The following is a 19388-nucleotide window of genomic DNA, read 5'->3' on the forward strand; positions in this document are numbered from 1 at the left end:
TGACATTTTTCACAACGTCGTCACATGACTTTGATATGTAATGCATGCTTATTTCTGCCGTCCTTGGTAAAAAAGTTAGCCTCAGAATTCGGTTGCAGGAGAGGTTTGTGTGCTGTACGCTGGTGTGTGCCCGCTGAAGAGTCGGCTGGAATCAGAAGAAACTTTAAAGAGCTGTGAGGCCCTATCTTCTGAGTCTTCAGCGATTGGGCTAGCAGACTAAATATTAGCTGTTTGCCAACAATAGGAAAAGTCAACATCAAGGTTATCTTTATGGCAAGGATAATAGATGCTAGAAGACTGCTCCCACCCAGCCCTTATCTGAATAGCCATAAAAATAAATTGAAGAGAGATCAGAGTGTGCAGGGCTTTGTTTCCTAGGGCACAGTACCTTTTTGTGAGGACCAGACCTCTCTTTTAGCTGTGTGGATTTAAGGTTTGTGGAAATTGTCATAAGGATTGTTCCATTTATCATTATAAATAAATTGGGGGGGGGGACAGCAAATCCTACTTTGATCTGTATAATCAGCCCGGATGACGTGACCTGGAAAAGTTCATGACCATCACGAGAGACAATTGTGCGACAGAGCAAAGGACAGAAAACAAACAGAAAGGGGCTGAGAGAAAAACAATTGTAACTGCTCTGCTGTAGATGGGTGGTAACACCGGGCATTCATTAACATCTCTACAGGGCAGCTGTCCCAGGTCAAGTCAGTGGATAGACACAAGGTCTGGAACAGGGTCTGTCCATTCTTGCCTTTGGGTTCCTCATTCCAGATCTGTATTTCATTCCAAATGAGCTCTCAATTACTGAAACAACCCTTTACTAATATAATTTACTTAATTAGAGCCTTTTAAATGTTCTCGGCTCCTGTAGCAGTTGCAGAATTCAAGTTGCCTACTTTACGCTCGACTTGAAAACACGCCCAGGAGATTCAGAGACGAGACCCCTTGAAATGGAAGAGTCCTCATCCCTTTAAACCCGTGATCAGTTCAGAAACAAGGAAAGACGCCCACAGGACACTGGGGTCCTGGGAGCCAGGAGTAAGTACTCTGGAGCTCCACTCAGATGCAGTATAGCTGCTCGCACTGTCACACTGCCTGGGCATGGGAAATCTTTTCTGGAGACCAGGGGATCGCTCATAAGTCAGTATTGCTATGAGCTGCAGCAGCTGCAGCTGCAACAGGAGGCCATGCCTGCACGGATTGCCCAGATGGACAATCTGGACTTTCCACTAGCCTGGCTGTACATTATTCTGCAAATTACAACAGGTCACTTGTTATTTTGCTTGAACTTTTCTTATTTTAGCCGATGCCTTAATCGTTTATCTGTGCGTATATCACATGCACAGATCAGCTCCTCGCAGATCCTGTAGCTCTTGCCCTGCAGCTGCATGGCTGTGCGAGGCCAGGCTCCAGCATGCTCCGCTGATGGCCTTCGTGTGGTTGTCGTTTGTAGCATCCTCTACGCCGACATCGTGGGCTTCACCCGGCTGGCCAGTGACTGCTCACCCAAGGAGCTGGTGATCATGCTCAACGAGCTGTTTGGGAAGTTTGACCAGATTGCCAAGGCAAGTCATTGCAAGGGGCAGCCGGCAGCTGGCACCTTTTGCCTTTTTATGTACCATGGACATGGACTTGTGTTAAGCTTCTCTGCCTTGCAATGTGTGGGAGTCCTGGCAACACTGCTGAAAATAACCTGCATTCCTAAATGTATTTTGGCAAAAAGAGCGCATGTTTGAAGAGCTGAATGGAAGTTCTTCTGCTCTCATTGTCAGTGTTAGCAGCATGTTGCTGTGTTCAGGGTGTTACTTTGTGGACAAGACCAGGAATCTGAGCCTCAGACCTGGGCTTCAGTGGGCAGCGCTTTTCAGCAAGTGGCCTAGTGGAGTCAGTGTGTTCGTACTTGTGTTCTGTGCAACTGGAGGAGGTGAAGGAGGTCTCAGGTCATACCGATTTCTTACTGGTGTTCTGTTTTTTTTTTTTGCAGGAAAATGAGTGCATGAGAATAAAGATTTTAGGAGACTGTTACTACTGTGTGTCTGGGCTGCCAGTGTCTCTGCCCAAACATGCCAAGAACTGTGTGAAGATGGGCCTGGACATGTGTGAGGCTATCAAGTGAGTGCAGGGGACTGGGGGGGGGGCACTGAAGGAACAGACAGGGCAGTGGGCACTGCACAACGGCTGCCCGGATCCTGGAGGGTCAAACCGTCCGGAACAACATGCTGGGAAAGGCTGTCGGATTCGTCCGGTTGGGAAGATGGAGAGCTTGGGTAGAACGATAGACTGAAAACTCCACAGGGTCTCTGGGGCCAGTCTTGTGTGCTGCTGGATTAGAGGGCATTTTCACTCCATTTCTTAGCTCTGATCAAATGAGGGATCCCATGTGAATCATCTTTACATTTCTACAACTTTCTGTCATTTTATTGATACTTTACTCATTAACTGGCAGATTTAGCAAACTGACTCTTGGGCAACAGAAGCACAGTACAAAGGCCTTAGAGGTTCTAAGAGGTATAAAGGCATCTCAGTGCGAGTAAGAAACATGAGGACCAGCTCATAGTGCAGTCAGGTCTCTGTGGTGTACTGTAAACATTCCAGGGGATAACATGGGCTTCTGAGTTATAGCACTAGATAGTACAGTTACATAGTTTTCAAATTTAACCTTAAAGACTGTTACTCTATTAGAGTAAAAAAGCATTTTTTTTTACTAAATGCACAGTCATTGCTGTCATTTCGACACATCCTGAGTTACTGCAGTGCCAGTAAGCTGTAACTGTTGGCTTTGTACCATGTTCTTTAATGATGTTAAAACATGTCATGCTCCTTTGCAGGACAGTGTCAGCTTAGCTAAGAGCAGTAAAATCCCCGTATAGCTGCTTTCCTTCTCTTGCTCTTTTCTAAGATTGATTAATACCTTAATAATTAGTGATGCCTTCTACCAAAAGGCCTGAAACTGGTCGGTCATTTGAGCTTTTCAGCTGTGAGGTTCTTTGGAAAGTGCAGAGATTTTGTCACAGTCAAGGGTTTTTAAGAATACTGTATTTCCAAGTCAACTAGCACTTTTTCTATTCTTTCAGAAAAGTAGGTTGGGCTACTAATGCTATTTTAAACACATTTCTAGGTATTTGCCCCCTTTAACATGTTTTAAACTGAGATATTACTTCACATATGAGAAACACATTAAAAGGCAAGGTTCACTAGTTGATTAGGCTATTCCATTTTGCTACCACTCCAGGACAGCACAAACCCCATTTTTCATAATCTGAATGATATATGTTTTGCCTTATATTGTAGACTATATATTTTTAGGCATTATCTACATGATAGTGATTACTTTTTATTATAAGATTATCAGAACATGACCTCATTTGAATAAGAAAGGACAGAAATGAGAGAACGCCATTGGTAATTTAGTAGCTAACCAAAACTAAACTTGCATCAGGACATTTCTTAGCCTCAACCTCTTGTGCAAAGAAGTGTTTCCTGTTCTCCATCCTAAACAAATTCCTTCTTAGTCTCACACACCATGGGTCCTTGTTTCTCTACAGAGTGTGAAATAGTCTCCTGGCCTAACCCTGTCTGTACTCCTTCAGACCTTACGGCTGATCTCTCAGTCCCTTTCGTTCATGATGGGCGAGATTTCACACATGACAGTCTATTAAGAATGTAACTGTCTTGTAGCTGCTCTGAGGATATTGCTAGAATATCCCTTGAGCGGTGTGGAGACCCAACACTGAACAGAACATTCCAAGTGAGGCCTCACTAGTGCACTGCAAAGAGCTGACAAATCCATCAGCCCAGATGTGAAGCCAGGATCATGGTGGTCCCTCCTTCCAGCTGTTTCCTGAATTGTCAGCTGGTCAGTGACTTGAGCGGCTGTCACCTGCCAGACAGAGGGCCAGAGGTCAGAGACACGCTCCTCCTGAGCAGTGGGGATGTGTTTTGCTCATGGACAGCAGCTGTGGCTGGGATCAGGAAACAGCTCCCGACGCTGTAGCCAGGTGTTTATTCATGCAGGGGAGCTGCCGAGCCGAAAAGTGCAGCTCGCTGCCAGGTCTGGCAGATGTGGCGCAGGTGTGCGTGACCGTGCCTCCCTGTTTCCCCAGGCAGGTGCGGGAGGCGACGGGCGTGGACATCAACATGCGGGTCGGCGTGCACTCGGGCAACGTGCTGTGCGGCGTCATCGGCCTCCGCAAGTGGCAGTTCGACGTGTGGTCACATGACGTCACCCTAGCCAATCACATGGAGTCTGGAGGCCTGCCCGGGTGAGTGCAGCCCTGTGGGAAGGCCGGTCATGGCCGTGGCAACAAGCGCGCGGCTGTTAAGAATCCTGAATGCAGGGGAGCAGGGAGCTCTGAAATGAACGTATCTTCCATGTCTTCCATATTTTAGATCGCTCAGTTAAAATGATCATTTTGAATTTGTTCTTTTTAACAAGACTCAGAGCCTAGCTCCTGGCCTAGGAGTGGGGGCTAGATGCTGCTGCTGCTCCCCAGCCCCCCCGGAGATACAGGATCTTGAGTCAGAGTGCAGGGTTGCCGTGTTGAAAGTTGTTGTGGTTGTTGGCGACTCTCTGCAGGCGCGTCCACATCACAGACGCCACCCTGAAACACCTTAACAAGGCCTACGAGGTGGAGGAGGGCAACGGGCACCTGCGCGACCCCTACCTCAAAGAGCTGAACATCCGGACCTACCTGGTCATCGACCCCCGGGTGAGAACCTCAGCCCGCGCGCTGCTTCTCTGCACACCCACAGGCCCGGGAGGTAGCGCCCTCCTGTCAGAGGGGCTCATCTCCACAAGCTTGCTTCCCCTCCCATCTTACACATGCAGTTAGATCGCCGGTTGCCTGATCGCTGGAGACCGATCTGTTCCCAGCGGAGAAGTGCTGGGGGCCTGGCTTTTCTGTCATGGTCCTTAGCTGCTGTTCGTGGCTCTAATGGATGGTGGGTGGAGTCTAGATATGAGGCATCAGACTGTCTTCCTCTTCCCAGTGGTGTGGTCATGCTGGCTGTCTTGCGGAGTCTCGCCATTTTCCAAGCCCACAATGGAGTAGACACCAATGGTGTCTGGTCTCTCTGCCTTAAGTGTTGTTGCAGGGCTGGTACAGACAGTATTAGAGCGCGAGGACCCCTTGTACCTCTGTGTTGAGAAAGACGACCATTTTGCCCATGGTGGGGCTCAGGTTAATGGTGCGTCTCTAACGGTTACCTGTCCTTCTTCCCCCAGTCGAAGGACCAGTCCTCCAACAGCCGGCACTTACCCAAGCCTAAAGTGAACGACGGGCTGAAGATGAGAGCGTCCGTCAGGATGACCCGCTACCTGGAGTCCTGGGGGGCCGCCAAGCCCTTTGCCCACCTGCAGAGCCGGGAGGGGTTTGCCAGCGACGCGCTCGCCAATGGCAAACTGCGCAAGGTACCCCCAGCCCCAGAGCCCCCCGCCATGCCGCTCGGCGGACACGGGCTCCTCTCAGTTTTCACCGGCAGTGCTCCTTGAGTTTTGGGGTGTTGAAGCTCAAGGAACCCCTTCCCCAGTTGAGGGAATGACGTTTGCACATAAACCTGAAGTGTCTGACACTGCTCAGTTCTGACATTAATGACAATGATTCTGCAAGTTGAGACTTTTTCCTGTCATAAAAAACAGGTCTTTCCAGTCATACTTAAGTGTGTCTTTCTCACTTTCAGGACATGCCCTTGCGATCAATCTCTGGCCCAAAGACCACAGACAGGTAAGCATTTCTGCTGCTCAAATAATTCGGCCACAATATCAGTCCAAACACAGAAGAGAAGCTCGCTGGAACACTCTGGGATCTGCAGTGACCCTGGAATTCAGAGATGAACAGAGAACCTGGAGGTGTCTGGATTCACCTGTTGTTTGGAAGGCTTAATGCTTAATGCTTAATGCCACAGTGTTAGAAATGAGGGTGGTGCTTTCTTCCAAAGTGACTTACATTTGTGTCCAATTGCACACCTGGGTATTTTAACTGGAGGAGCCTTATTGAAATCGCAGTTACCTTGTAGTCACAGGTCCAGACCTCTAATTCTACTCTGTGCTGTTTTTTTCACCAGCTCTGTATGATTCCTATGACATAGCTTTTGACTTTATATCTCTCTGAAAGGACCAGTGGTCCTTTATTTCACTGCAGAGTGTAATGCCTTGTAATGGAGTAGTAAACGGAATGCATTCAGTAGTGTTTGATTATGGGGCTAAGGGATCGGGGACACAGGAGGCACAGAAAGTTGGGATGTTATTTTGCTCTTTCACTCTACAGCAAAGCTATTCTGCATGTATGACAAATGCTTGGAAATAGCTTGTAATCTGAATTGGACCCTTTATGTTGGAGTGAACTACCTTCAGAAGTCTTAAAGAAAAAAAAGCAAAAGCTTGTGAAATACTAGAATGCAGCTGTTAGTAACACAGTGTGGCTTTGGGGGCAGAGGTGCTGGGAGACCTAATTGTTTTTCACTGTAGTTATGCTCTAAAGCAGATGTCACTTATGTCATCTGTGATTCTGTTTGTGCTGTGATTCTACTGTGCTGTTCCTGTCCCTGTCTGACTGCGTGCTGCCTGTGTGCCCAGCCTGGTGGGACTGCAAGAACAGGCCCGGGCATCACGCCAGGCTGAGGGCTTGTAGCTTGGCTTCACTGTGTTGAGTCGGTGGTCATCGTGCACTCCCAGTCCCGTCCCTGTGAGATGTTCAATGTGTGTGATTGTTCTCACTGTCCACTCTGGCAGCCTGGACGAATCTCTCGAGGAGCTGTTCTACCTCCCTGCCTCTCCCTTCACCAGCTATAAGTGAGTGGCATGCCCTGCCCGGCCTTCACTCCCAACTTCCAGAAGCAAGTGGCAACGTGGCAGAGCTCCACTAACACTCACCTGTCTTCCTGTCTGTCTGTCCTCCTGGACATGTAGGCCCTCCAGAGACTGGCATCATACCCAGAACAACCAGCATGGCTATTAACAACTCTGACGTGCGCAGATCTCCCCTTATTACCCCCTGACCAAGTTCACCTTTGCTTTCGGTATATGAAACTTAGACAAGAAATGTGTGGTGTCCGGAAATGCTCTAGAGGTCCCCCTCCACCACGTCAGTACCAGTTTTGATCTGTTTTGGTTAGGCTGCTATCTTCCCAAGGTGTGTTTGGCATGTTCCAGTCCCTTTCTGAAATGCACAAGAATCTCACTCTTGCCTCTCTTGCACTAATTTGCCAGGACCGCGGAGTGACACTCGCCCTGCACTGCGCACGAGTGTCTGGTGTTGGGCTGCGGGACGGTCATGGTCTGGCAGAGCACTAACCTGCATGGCTGGGCAGCACAACACTGTGCACCCCTTAGTCCACTCTGCCTCACTCTCTCCACCTCTCCCCTCTGCAGGAACAAGTCACAGAAGAGCAAGTTCGACGAGGAGCTTCACAACAAAATGATCATGACCATTGACGGACTCAGCTCTAGCAAGTACGGACCTCTCATGTTAATGTTTTTCAATTGCTCATTACGCTGAATTGGCTGGCATGTGTAAACTGCATGGGATGGGGGGAATACAAATTTCCAGTTTATGGAAACCTGAGCTGAGCACCTGGAAGACAACAGCCTAGTAAGGGAAAAGGGATCTGGGAAAGCGATTAATCCAGGGATCGGCAGTGCCTGTTGTCAGAAGAGCATGATGTGCAGACAGGATGACAGCCAAGGTCCTCATGCCAGTGTTGGTGATCCTTTCCTCAGGCAGTGGATTAAATCAGAGGAGATCTTCAGCCTCACCCTGTGGTTCACTAAGAAAGAGCTGGAAAAGCAGGTATGTTACTTATGTACAGGGTGACCATTCTGTTGCTTATAACTTCTGAACTGTAATGCATACTGCAGGTTAGTGGAAGCAAGTATGCATATAAACAGGACCATGCTAAGTGCATTCTATGGTTTTGCCACGTTGAGGTTTTTCAGATAGGAACTCTGCTTGTAGACATCTGCACAGGCAATCCTATCCATCTGACAGCTGTGCAGCGCAGAGAAACATTTCAGGGTGATGTCAGTTGGAGCAATACAATGGCTATGGTTGAAATCACTTGTAAAGAGCGAACATGGTCATTTACTGTCTGCCCTGCGGCTTCTCTTTTGCAGTATCGTGCCATCGATCTTTCTGGCTTCAAGTACTACATTGCCTGCGCCACGTTCATATTCTTCTGCATCTTCGTGGTCCAGATGTTTGTGGCAAAACAGTGAGTGATTTCCCCTCCTGTAGGCTTCAAGGGATCCAGTCAGCCTGGAAACATTAAAGTCAGAGAGGTGAAAGGAGACTTTTTGTCCACCTTGAGTTGATTCCTTTGTAGTAAGGCACTTAGTGTAGTAAGCATTAGGGCACCAGTCTTTTTCAATTTAGTTAATTCGAGTGCAAGCAGGTCATCCTGCAATAGGAGAAGAGAGCTTCAGGGTGATCTGGGCGCATCTAATCCCACCTCCAGACAATTTTATGCTTGTGCTCTTTGTCACAACACGTTTGTCCCTGTGATCATCGGCAAGGTACACTGGCTTACAGCTCTTTCCTGTTCCCTCACCTTGTTGAATACCAGCCATCCTCCGAAAAGAAGCCCTCTTATTCTCTCACCTTCTTCCTCAAGATGCTACTGTGAAGTGGCAGACTGTGTCCGAGTGGCGAAATAATAATGAAACCAGCACCAGTGTCAGACTTGACCAGTGTCATGTTGTAATCTACCAAGAAACAAGAACACCTGAGCTCCTTGTTGTGTATTTCGTTGTTCCTTGCATAGTACGGACCAAAAGAAAGTCTTGGGCAGTCTGTTAGGGTGTCTGCACTGCTTGACACGAACCATATATTGGTGTTCAAAATCCTCAAACGCATCTACAGATGCAGATCTGCTCAGAACGACCCCTGAAACACAAACCAGAGGACACAAGTGGAAACTGTGTGCATTAAAAGTGCATTAAAAGCTGAGAAACTGAAAATAAGAGGCACTTCTTTACCAAATACATAATAATACATTATTATTATGAATTCCTTACATTTATATAGTGCTTTTCTGGACACTCCACTCAAAGCGCTTTACAGGTAATGGGGATCCCCTCCACCACCAACAGTGTGCAGCCCCACCTGGGTGATGCTCCAGTACGCTCCCCACACACCACCTCTCAGTGGGGAGGAGAGCAGAGTGATGAAGACAATACCCTGATTTCTTACAAGAAACAGCTGGATGTGGCCCTGGAATCACTGAGCTAGAAGTGGAGAACTGCCTCCTCTCGTCTGTAATTGTGCTCTTGTCCCCTGTGCCCCCAGGTCTACGATGCTGGGCGTATCGTTTGGGGTGTCGGCCTGTGTCCTCCTGCTTACCTTCAGCATCTGTTTTGCTGGAAACCTGTTGGTGAGTCTCAGGCTTCCCATGCTGGACAGAGACGCACTACAGCTTCGACGACAGCTTGTTGAGCCCTTTTCTGTGGGTTGTTTGTACTTGGGCAGAAAAGGGCTGCGACTCTCGACAGTTGTACGTTTCACCCTTCCTACCTCCTCACACTCCCCATTCTCTTCCTCTCTGGTTTTCCTCCTCTGGACAGCGGTGTTTCCCAGAGCGACTGGCTTCCTGTCAGTGGCTGGGGACAATGTCTGAGGCTGTGGTAAAGAAGACGTTTGTGCGCCTCCCACTGGCCATCGTCTCCACTGCGGTCATCCTGATCATCGCCGTGTTCAACCTGGTAAAGACCGCGCTCTCCTCCCCATCTCTTCGTATGCAGCGGGATTTCTTTCTTGAACAGAGTGTGGGGACTTGCAGTGACCAGATTTGATCAAGTGTACCCCTGTCTGCTTATTTAACCGTTTTTTTGGGTACTGTGAGTAGCCTATGTTGGTTAATTTAGCATAGTCTTGAGGGAGTATGAAGAGATAGGTGGGTATTTATTTGAAAGCAGAACAAGATGATGCAGCTCATGAACAGCTGAATCTGAAGCTGAATGAGTCCCACTCCTCTCTCTTGCAGTGCATCTTTACTCAGCCAGACCGGTGCAACCCCGATTACATCCCCTCTAATGCCTCAGACAGCAGCAACAAGGACTTTGGGCTGTTCTACCTGCCAGTGAGTACCACCCACTCCCAGGGGCGTGCAGGTTTTCAGATGGTAAAGGCTTAAGGTGGGGGGTTGGGTGCCAGGAGGTTCCAAGTTAAAGGCCTGGCTTTGTTCATCTGATTATCGTTCCTGGCTGAGCTCTAAAGCTGATACACTCTGGTAGAATATCCCTCTTGTCAGGAACTCTGCAGTGGTAGATGTTGAGACATAGCTGATCCCTGCTTTTTCTGTAAGTGGCTTTAGGTTAAAGTATGTAAATGACAAATGAAACACTGCTCACAATCCAACATAATTAACGCAACACAAGCACATTGCCTGGAGAGGGGGCACCCATCAGCCCTGGGACCTCCAGAGACTTCACCCGCTGAGAGTTATGTTCTGCTTATGTAGCTGTGCTACTGTTGTTATATACTGTTATATTTTTAACTGCAATCAAAGACTATGAACCGCTCTTAGGAAAAGTGTTGTGGTGGGTGCTATACCATACAGAATGATTGATTGAATACATTATTACAACTAAAGAGTCAGCAGCTCTGTTGTGTTTGCATTGCACTGCTGTCTCGGAGTGTAGTATTTAGTATTTCTGAGGATTTACCTTGTGGACGTTAATAAAGGAAGATGTGTCTGTGGACACTGGCACACAGCTTACTGTCTTGAGTGTGCTGCTGTCAGCTGAGCTGAGTGTCCAAAGATGTGTGTCAAGTGTCAAGAAAGTCACTCACAGAGTCATGTCCAATTGTATTGCGATCAGAAACAAAATATTTAGATCGAAAAGCAAGTTCAGTCAGTAGTTTCAGAGACTATAATGGACAAGGACAATTTCTTGAATTGTCCTGGACTGGTCTTGAAAAAGAAAGAGTTCTTTCATGTCAGTAATATCCTCTTTGTTTTCCTCAGTACTCTGTGTATTGCTGTATTCTGGGCCTGGTGGCCTGTGGGGTCTTCCTACGCATCAGCTTCGAAGTCAAACTCACCTTCCTCACACTGGCCTCCATGGTTTACTACATCATCATCCTGTACTCAAAGAAGGAGCTCTTCGATTGCTACAGCAAAGTGCTGTACAACATTAGGTGAGATCCCCTTCCCTGTACCACAACCCTAGCAGAGCCCCAGCACACACCACTGGCTGCCTCGTGGGCATCCTGTGCCGCCTTCATCTCTGTTTATTTTTATTTATAATCTTTTTATTTAGCGATGAAAAGGTTTACAAACAGAACATAACCAAAACAGCAGAATAAACATGTGCCTTCATCTTACATTTTTGATACAGGGTATATACTGTACAAAATGAACTATTTACACTGTGCCAGCAGGTATGGAGGGTCATACAAAAAAAATACAATTGTTTGATAAGAAACACAACAAACAACAAAAAAGTCTAGAAAGAAAAGTTTATTTTTTCCATTATATAGATCTCATTCACAGCATTAACCCATTGTTCATGTGTTGGAGGTTCTTTTATAAAGCATTTTAATTAGTTTTTTACTAGCTGCTGGAAGAATCCTTAATATATATCTGTCCTTTACTTCAGTATCATCCAAGTCGAAATTGCCCAAGTACGTAACAGAAAATTCAAATGGTGTATTCACATTTACTAAACTGTTAAGAGTTATATGTATAGATTTCCAGTATTGGTGTATTTATGGGCATGCCTTCATCTCTGTTTTGAGACTCCAGCTCTCTGAATTAACTGCATTTTTAAAAACACAAATAAATCAAATAACAATTTTATGGACCTGTCCATAGGAAATCAGAAGCGATCTATGGTTGTGGTAGTCTTAATAAAGGTAAATGTGTTTGTTTACAGCTGTGTAAATTGGATTGTGTCTGAAATTCCATTACTGGTTCTCCTGTCTTGGACAATACACTTACAATGCCTGTTTTGTATCCCGAATTGGCTCAGCGCTCTGCAGCAGTGCTGCCTGAGAGAGCACTGGGTTACGTGATGTTCCTTCCTGTCTTCCAGTAACGGATCTGTTCTCCAGGAGTCGGGCATCATGAAGGACCCTCAGGTGATGAGCTGTGTCTACATCACGCTCTTCCTGATCACCATGCTGACTCTGACCAGGCAGGTAGGCACAGCTGCACGCATACCCCACTGTCTGATGTCTTGAGAAGAAAGTCGGAGACCATTCGGGCTGTGCGCCCCTGTTTCTGGAGTGGAAGTGCTGGAGGAAGTGAAGCAGATCTGCTGGTTCCATTCAGGAAACACATGCATGAGATCCTCAGATCAATTAACTACTAACTGCAAATGGGCCAGATCTCGTTTGCAGTATGTTCCTTAAGGAGCCAGGATATCGGCTTGAACTGCATGGCTGGGTAGCTGGTTTCAGACTCCCATAGCCCCATGTGTAAAAAAAAAGTATGTTCTGTTCTGAGTTTTTGTTTAGTGCCTGTGTGCCTTTTGGTTGACAGTCCAGATGACGTAACTTGGTAAAACACTTAAGCCTTACAGCTGCGACTGGCCAGGAGCCAAAAGCAATTATGCAGAACTAATTGTGTAAAATATTATTCATGTGATCCTTCACCTTGGTGATTGAGAGCGTGTGTAGAATGCACACCAGAAGCCCGGAGTGGGTTTCCTGCATGATGACTGCCGAACACACTGTGCTGCGCTTGCTCTCTGGGCAGATGGAGTACTACTGCCGCCAGGACTTCCTGCTCAAGAATAAGAACCGGCAGGAGCAGGACGAGATCGAGACCATGGAGAACCTCAATCGTCTGCTGCTGGAGAACGTGCTGCCTGCGCACGTCGCCGCGCTGTTCGTGGGGGAGAATAAAAAGAACGAGGTGGGATTCCTCAAAAACAGTTTCCTTACTGAAAAGTATAAGGTAGGGGTCCCACACAGGAGTGTGCCAGTACTTCACCACTGACATGTGGATAGCGAACACCCCCACCCCAAACCTCTCTCCCCTTTTCTGACATCAGGATGGGCGGTCGGTTTCCAGTCCCCCCACACTGACAAATTGAAATTGTTGTCCATGTGGGGCGCTCGTCGCTGTGCTGGAGGGGAGCGGTCAGTGTGCGGGGATGTGGACTGAGTGCAGCCCTGGTGCTCATTAATGTGTATTGAGTCACTGTCCTGACTTCCTCCTGCCCCCCCCTCCTCCTCCTCCATTGTGACATCACTTGTCTGTGCACCAGCCTGCCACCTACATCGCCACCCAGCCTCCTGGAAAACCACTTTCTTCCCAGAACTGCCTGGGCACAGCACTCACCCACACTCATTGCTCACTTCGGAGTGAGGGCTTTACAGGACGGCCTCTTGGGACACAGAGTGAAGTACTGTATCTACTGCTCAGTCAGTTCCTGTTCATTTTAAAACTATAGTCCAATACAAAGCTCAAATACGACACAACCCCCCCTCCCAACTTAAAATGTAAACCACTTTTAATGCAGCTACGATTTATATATCAGGATTTATATCATCAATGTGTTTTTTTTAATTTTATGTTATACTTTAGCATGGGTAAATCACATATAAAGGTGAGTTGGTTTACAGTGCCTTAGCTTCGTTTTCTACATAACATGCGCTTTAAGTGAGTAGTAATGTAATCCGATAAAAAGCGACACTTAGTTCTGGAATTTTACAGCTTTCAACGATCATTTCTCGCATTTTCCTCACACTAGTAGCCCAGGCAGTTGTCATCGGTTGCCTGGTGTGGTTGATGATTACCCGCTACAAGTGGTGCCGAGATCTGCTCCCCTGTGGTGTGTTTTATAAATCACTGAGCACGCAGGGACCCGCTGGGCGCCTGTGCTTCACAGGGCCTTGGCGTGAAGTGTTCTGCTCGAATTTCGCATGGATTGGCATTTGTGGGAAAAAAAGTAATTGAGGAACTAGGAAGGTCTCTTCGGAAGAAAGAAGCTGAGAAGAGTGGCTGTTCGTGGTGTAGGTTGCTGTCAGCGGCACTTGGACCTGCGAGACAGCAAAACCCTGGTTTACTTTTGCAGTCCAGACTGCAGGAAACTAGTACCCAGTTTAATTGAGCCACATGCAGACAGAGTTTTTAGTGTCAGTTAGGTAAGCAGACAGGCTTTTATATTCCCTCCCTGTGTGGCATTTGTGTCTGCTGCAGGCAGTGTGGAAGGTCTTTGTGTATTGTATTCGGCAGCGTGTGCTCATTCCTCATTCGGCACCTTCATTTCCATTACAAGAGAGTGCTGCCGGTTGCCTGCAGTCTAAATCACTTTGCCGTTTTCTGTCTTTTTTTGTTGCTGTTGCGGTCGTCCGCTGGAACTAGGATACTAACAGTGGATGCTGGGGATGGGGTGGGGGGTGTGTCACTTCTTGTGGTGTTTCAGGATTTGTACTACAAATCGTACGACTGCGTGTGTGTGATGTTCGCGTCCGTGCCGGACTTCAAGGAGTTCTACACTGAGTGCGACATCAACAAGGAGGGGCTGGAGTGCCTGAGGCTGCTGAATGAAATCATCGCGGACTTCGATGAGGTCAGTCGCTATCCCGGCTGACATTACATGAATACGTCAAGCCAGCGTGCAGCACGATTGACTGTTTCCTTGCACAAAAAAAATGTGTTCAGGTCTGGGGGAAGAATTAAAAGTTGCACGCTGCAAAGATGCAAGCTCTGAACCCCTGTGATTTTGTGTCCTCCTGTCCAGCTCCTGTCCAAACCCAAGTTCAGTGGGGTGGAGAAGATCAAGACCATCGGCAGCACCTACATGGCGGCCGCAGGCCTCAGCGTGACCCCCGGGCAGGAGAACAACCAGGTACCTCCGGCGAGATGATGGTGCAGCTCTTGTCCGCTGGAGGTGGGCTGTTGCACACACTGGCTGCAGTCCTGAACGCATGAGACTAACATCTAGCCCAGGAGGAAACTTTACTGCACTGCGCTCTATAGTTCAGCTGGTTTCTAGGTCGCTCTCTGCTGGTCTCCAAGAGCTGCTGTCTTGCTGCTCAGTGGATAAAGACCTGCAAACCAGCCAGTTCGAAAAGAGTAGGGGTGTTACCCCGGCGACCTGGCCAAATTTCCCCCTGGCCTTTACCAATCATGGTCTCCTAATAATCCCCATCTATGAACTGGTTACATCACTCTGCTCTCCTCCCCACTGAGAGCTGGTGTGTGGGGAGCGGACTGGTGCACTCTGGCTGCTGTCACATTATGGCTGCTGTCACATTATCCAGGTGGGGCCCCACCTAGATGAACACTCACCACACATCAGCTATCAGTGGGGAGGAGAGCAGAGTGCTGTAGCCAATTCATAGAGGGGGATTATTAGGAGGCCATGATTGGTAAGGGCCAATTGGAAATTTACACCCCTACTCTTTTCGAGAAGCACCCTGGGATTTTTAATGACCACAGAGAGTCAGGACCTCGGTTTTACGTCTCATCCGAAGGACGGCACCTGTTTACAGTATAGTGTCCCCATCGCTATACTGGGGCATTAGGACCCACATGGACCGCAGGGTGAGCGCCCCCTGCTGGCCCCACTAACACCTCTTCCAGCAGCAGCCTTAGTTTTTCCCAGGAGGTCTCCCATCCAGGTACTGACCAGGCTCACACCTGCTTAGCTTCAGTGGGCTGCCACTTGTGAGTTGCAGGGTGAATCTACTTACACCTGTCTCCTGCTTTCTTACCCTTCTGATTCGGGATGGAAGCACTCAGGAGTGGGTCTACCAGTCTGCTCCATTGTATTATTCCGCCCTGATCAGCTTAGAATTCCCATACAGGGTTTCTAACAATACAGAGAGCTGCTTCTACTTAAGGTGCTCAAATGGAGTGGATTGGAAGGGCTGCTACCCGAGCTGCAGGACTCAAGATAAAAGGTCCCAATCCTCCAATCCACATGCAATTTGAGAATATCTTTTATCTCGTCATTAAATGATCAGTAAATAAATGAAAGTGCTGTTTGGTCCAGCAGTGGAGGGGATGGTAACATGCAGTGTGAGAATTCTCCCGCTCTAGGTCTTTGGCTAGGCCTGTATTGCACGCAGAAACTGAGCCCCCAGTCAATCCTGTATTTCTGCTGCTGTGCTTGCTCAGGACCGAGAGAGACAGCACACGCAGATCGGAAACATGGTGGAGTTCGCCATTGCACTCATGGGCAAGCTGGAAGGCATCAACAGGCACTCCTTCAACAGCTTCAGGCTGCGAGTGGGTGAGTGTCTCTGGAGGGGCGTGGGCCTCAGGCCTTTTCGAGGAGTCCTTTACACATGCTAAAGCAAACAGGATTTTCAGAATCGGTTTGGATTGTCGTAGAAATGCATGAGACAATCTGAAAAACAAATCACTCAAAAGTGCCTGTGCAGTACTTTATGAAGGCAAAATTCTAAGTTGCGCTTTGCTAGAGGATTGATCAGAGGGTCTCATCTAGCCGTTTCTTAAAAGAAGCCAAAGTATTAGCTTCAACATCATGGCTAGGTAGCTTGTTCCATACACCCACAACCATTGGTGTAAAGAAGTGCCTTTTTTCCCTTTTGAATGTTTCATCCTGTGTTCCTCTGCCTGTGGGTGTTACAATTGAGGATTTCTTGTACTGACAAGCACATTCCCAGGAGGTAACAGGTTCTCTCACAGAAGATGGGAACGTGCATTATTGGCTGCCAGTGTGTCTCCAAGTCTTCCTCCCTCTCCTGACAGGGATAAACTATGGCCCAGTGATTGCAGGGGTGATCGGAGCCCGGAAACCGCAGTATGACATCTGGGGGAACACTGTGAATGTGGCCAGTCGAATGGAGAGTACTGGAGAGCTGGGCAAGATCCAGGTAGACTAATGTTGCCTCTACTTCATCTACAGTAGCTCAACTTTAACAGCTTGTTAAGTGCAGTTCCTTTAAATGGCACATTACCTATTTGAACAGAGGTTGTGTGCTTTGATGAACAGCACGACATCAATATTTTTTGCATTCCCTGGGGAAAACACACGTTTGACCAAACCAGACTTTGTTAAAAAGCAAAGAAATCTCTCTGGTTGGAACAATCTGAAGATAACTGACATTTCTGATAGCAGATGTATCTATGTCGTTGATGTTGTATCTATGAGATGTTTGTGCTCTCTACCATAATAATGTCTTTTATGATGGTTTTCTGTATCTGTGCACAGTATGTTCAAGGAGACTTTGAAAGCTTAAGAAAACTGTTCCTACTTTTTTACCGTTACAAAATACACTGCCAGCTTAGATCTGTTGTTTCATGGGAAAAGTATTTCCCCAAGGTTTGAGGAATTTAGTTTGCTTTTCCATTCTCTGGTGGCCGTTTGCTAGATTTGTGTTTTTAAGCTATATTGTGGCTTTCAGAAGAAGAGGGAACAAAAGCCTTTGAGAGTACAAGAGCTTAGAAAATCCTTCACAGATACAATAAGTCTTCCAGTCCTCCAGGGCTAAAACACAGTAGGTTTTCCAGGTCTCTTTAAACCATCAGCAGCTGAAGGCCTGGGCGCAGTATTAAAGGGGTCCAGTTCAGCTGCAGTAGGTCATTAAGAACAGGTGGAATGAGAACCAGCAAACACTGCTGCCCCCCGGGGTTAAAGACCGGCTGCCGTGTTTCGCAGGTGACCGAGGAGACGTCCAACATCCTGAAGAAGCTGGGCTACTCCTGCGAGTGCCGAGGGCTGATCAAGGTCAAGGGGAAAGGGGAGCTGACGACATTCTTCGTCTGCACGGACATGAGCAAGTCCCTGGGGCTGGCGCTGAGCTGAGGGCCAACCGCGACGCCGCTTTTCTTTTAACTGTTACTCCTGCGCCCGTCTTGTTTTTCACACGGACCTCTTAGTGCTACGGTGACGAGCAACAGCGCGATAAGACATTTTGGGGCTGGAGATGGGGGGGGCGACGAGGGAGGCTCTGCACTGCCTGGCAGCGAGGGGTCAAGACATCAGCCTGAGCCGCTGGCCTTTAAGAAAAGAATACCGTCCTTCCGCGTGGAATATTCCACACGCTGCTGTTCAGCGGGATCCTAGCAGTAACAGCAGTTCCAGTATTTGCCTGCATTAGGATGCTTTAGCTAAGCTGTTGGACCCCCTTTTCTGTAAATAGTCTCCATGTACATAGATAGTCCTTAGCAGCCGATTTGCACTTGAAGAGTAAGAGACCTTCTTGGGTGGAGGTTTTAATTTAAGTTCACAGGTCAACAGTTGCAAGTATGTTACTTTTCCTTGTCCTTCTTGAGGCATGTTGGTTAGCGTTGAGAAAAGACTTGACTTGAGCCAAATATTCTCAAACAGCCACTGCTGATACCCTGTTGTCTTATTAACAGCTAATGCTCCATTTTAGGTGTCGCAACAAAATGCTTCATTATGTGTAACAAAGGTTTTTAATTTTAGACAGCTAGGAAGTTCTGACCAATACTGCAGTTTTGGTTCCTGACCCAAAACAAAGTAACCTCTAGTGCGTCCAAAACTGCCATACAATCAATCTGGAAAGCAAAAGCTTGCAAAAATCTCAAGATATTTTCTTGCTTACAGAATGTGAATGGGCACTGTGAAATACACGGTTTCCTAGTTTTGATCTTACAAATTAATAAAACTGCCATTCTGTGTCCTTAAACTGGACAGGAGCGCCACTGTGGCTGCATTCGCTGTTCTGTGCAGCTGCATCTTACAGGTCATTATGAACATGTGCCATTCTCTACTGCTGTGGTACACTGCCTACTGCACAGAAGCTATTTCTGAACACTTTCTTCTGCGCCTTTGTCAAGCAACAAAGTGATTTAAAAAAAAATGTTTATACTGAAAAGGATGGACGATGGCGATTTTACACACTGCTGCAAGACTGAGCTGTACTGCCCCTGGGAAGTCTGATTTTTCTGTGTGCCTCTGAAATGTAATGAAATATGAAGCACTGCTGCTGTTACTGCCGTGAGATACCCCAATGAGGAAGACTCTCCCCCTCCTGTGATCATTTCTGTTATTGCTGCTTCAGCTCAGGCAATGAGGAACAAATGCAGGTGTGGAATTTGGCATTTTTTCCATGGGTGGAATAAAGGATTTTCACAACACTTTCTACAGGAGGGTGTTTATTTTTTTCCCCTCTCACAGGAAAGGCATTAGCCAGTGCAGTGCAGTATGCACCAGGCTCAGGACCTGGGCCTGCAAAACCTCCCCACAAAAAGGGAAACATTTCACCGGAAGTCTAGCAGTGTGCAAAACCAGCCTGGTTACTTTGACAGCGCTTTGTGAATCTGCTGTTCAGTTTTGCTATTTTCATTTTATAATAGGAACTTAGAGGTCAGTTTTGTGTTTCTTGTGTGCGTGTCTGGGTTGATTGTGATTTTTTTTCAGAGAAGAATGAAAGTTTGAACCCACCTCCTAACCAGACAATCTTCCGTGCATCCATTAAATGAACATGGACCAAAACCAACTT

General features: G+C 47.4%; 1 protein-coding gene across 6 annotated transcripts in view; it reads left to right on the plus strand.

Moving 5' to 3' along the window:
* The window catches only part of adcy7 (adenylate cyclase 7), a 56093-nt gene extending 36712 nt beyond the window's left edge, over positions 1-19381 (plus strand). For 4 of the 6 annotated variants that reach the window (XM_015368450.2, XM_015368448.2, XM_015368451.2 and 1 more), the window contains 21 exons: positions 1457-1568; positions 1988-2115; positions 4107-4265; positions 4580-4712; positions 5228-5413; positions 5683-5726; positions 6734-6793; positions 7373-7453; positions 7721-7790; positions 8114-8211; positions 9285-9369; positions 9560-9697; positions 9979-10074; positions 10963-11135; positions 12032-12137; positions 12697-12897; positions 14372-14518; positions 14690-14797; positions 16072-16186; positions 16669-16793; positions 17579-19381. In XM_015368450.2, coding sequence (XP_015223936.2) covers positions 1457-1568; positions 1988-2115; positions 4107-4265; positions 4580-4712; positions 5228-5413; positions 5683-5726; positions 6734-6793; positions 7373-7453; positions 7721-7790; positions 8114-8211; positions 9285-9369; positions 9560-9697; positions 9979-10074; positions 10963-11135; positions 12032-12137; positions 12697-12897; positions 14372-14518; positions 14690-14797; positions 16072-16186; positions 16669-16793; positions 17579-17725 — 2512 coding nt within the window. In that variant the 3' untranslated portion in view covers positions 17726-19381. The remainder of the gene's footprint in view (positions 1-1456; positions 1569-1987; positions 2116-4106; positions 4266-4579; positions 4713-5227; positions 5414-5682; positions 5727-6733; positions 6794-7372; positions 7454-7720; positions 7791-8113; positions 8212-9284; positions 9370-9559; positions 9698-9978; positions 10075-10962; positions 11136-12031; positions 12138-12696; positions 12898-14371; positions 14519-14689; positions 14798-16071; positions 16187-16668; positions 16794-17578) is intronic. The other 2 variants (XM_015368452.2, XM_015368454.2) reach the window with 2 other exon arrangements.
* Positions 19382-19388: the final 7 nt, after the last annotated feature.

The sequence above is a fragment of the Lepisosteus oculatus genome, chromosome 20, assembly GCF_040954835.1.
Source record: "Lepisosteus oculatus isolate fLepOcu1 chromosome 20, fLepOcu1.hap2, whole genome shotgun sequence".
NCBI lineage: Eukaryota > Metazoa > Chordata > Actinopteri > Semionotiformes > Lepisosteidae > Lepisosteus > Lepisosteus oculatus.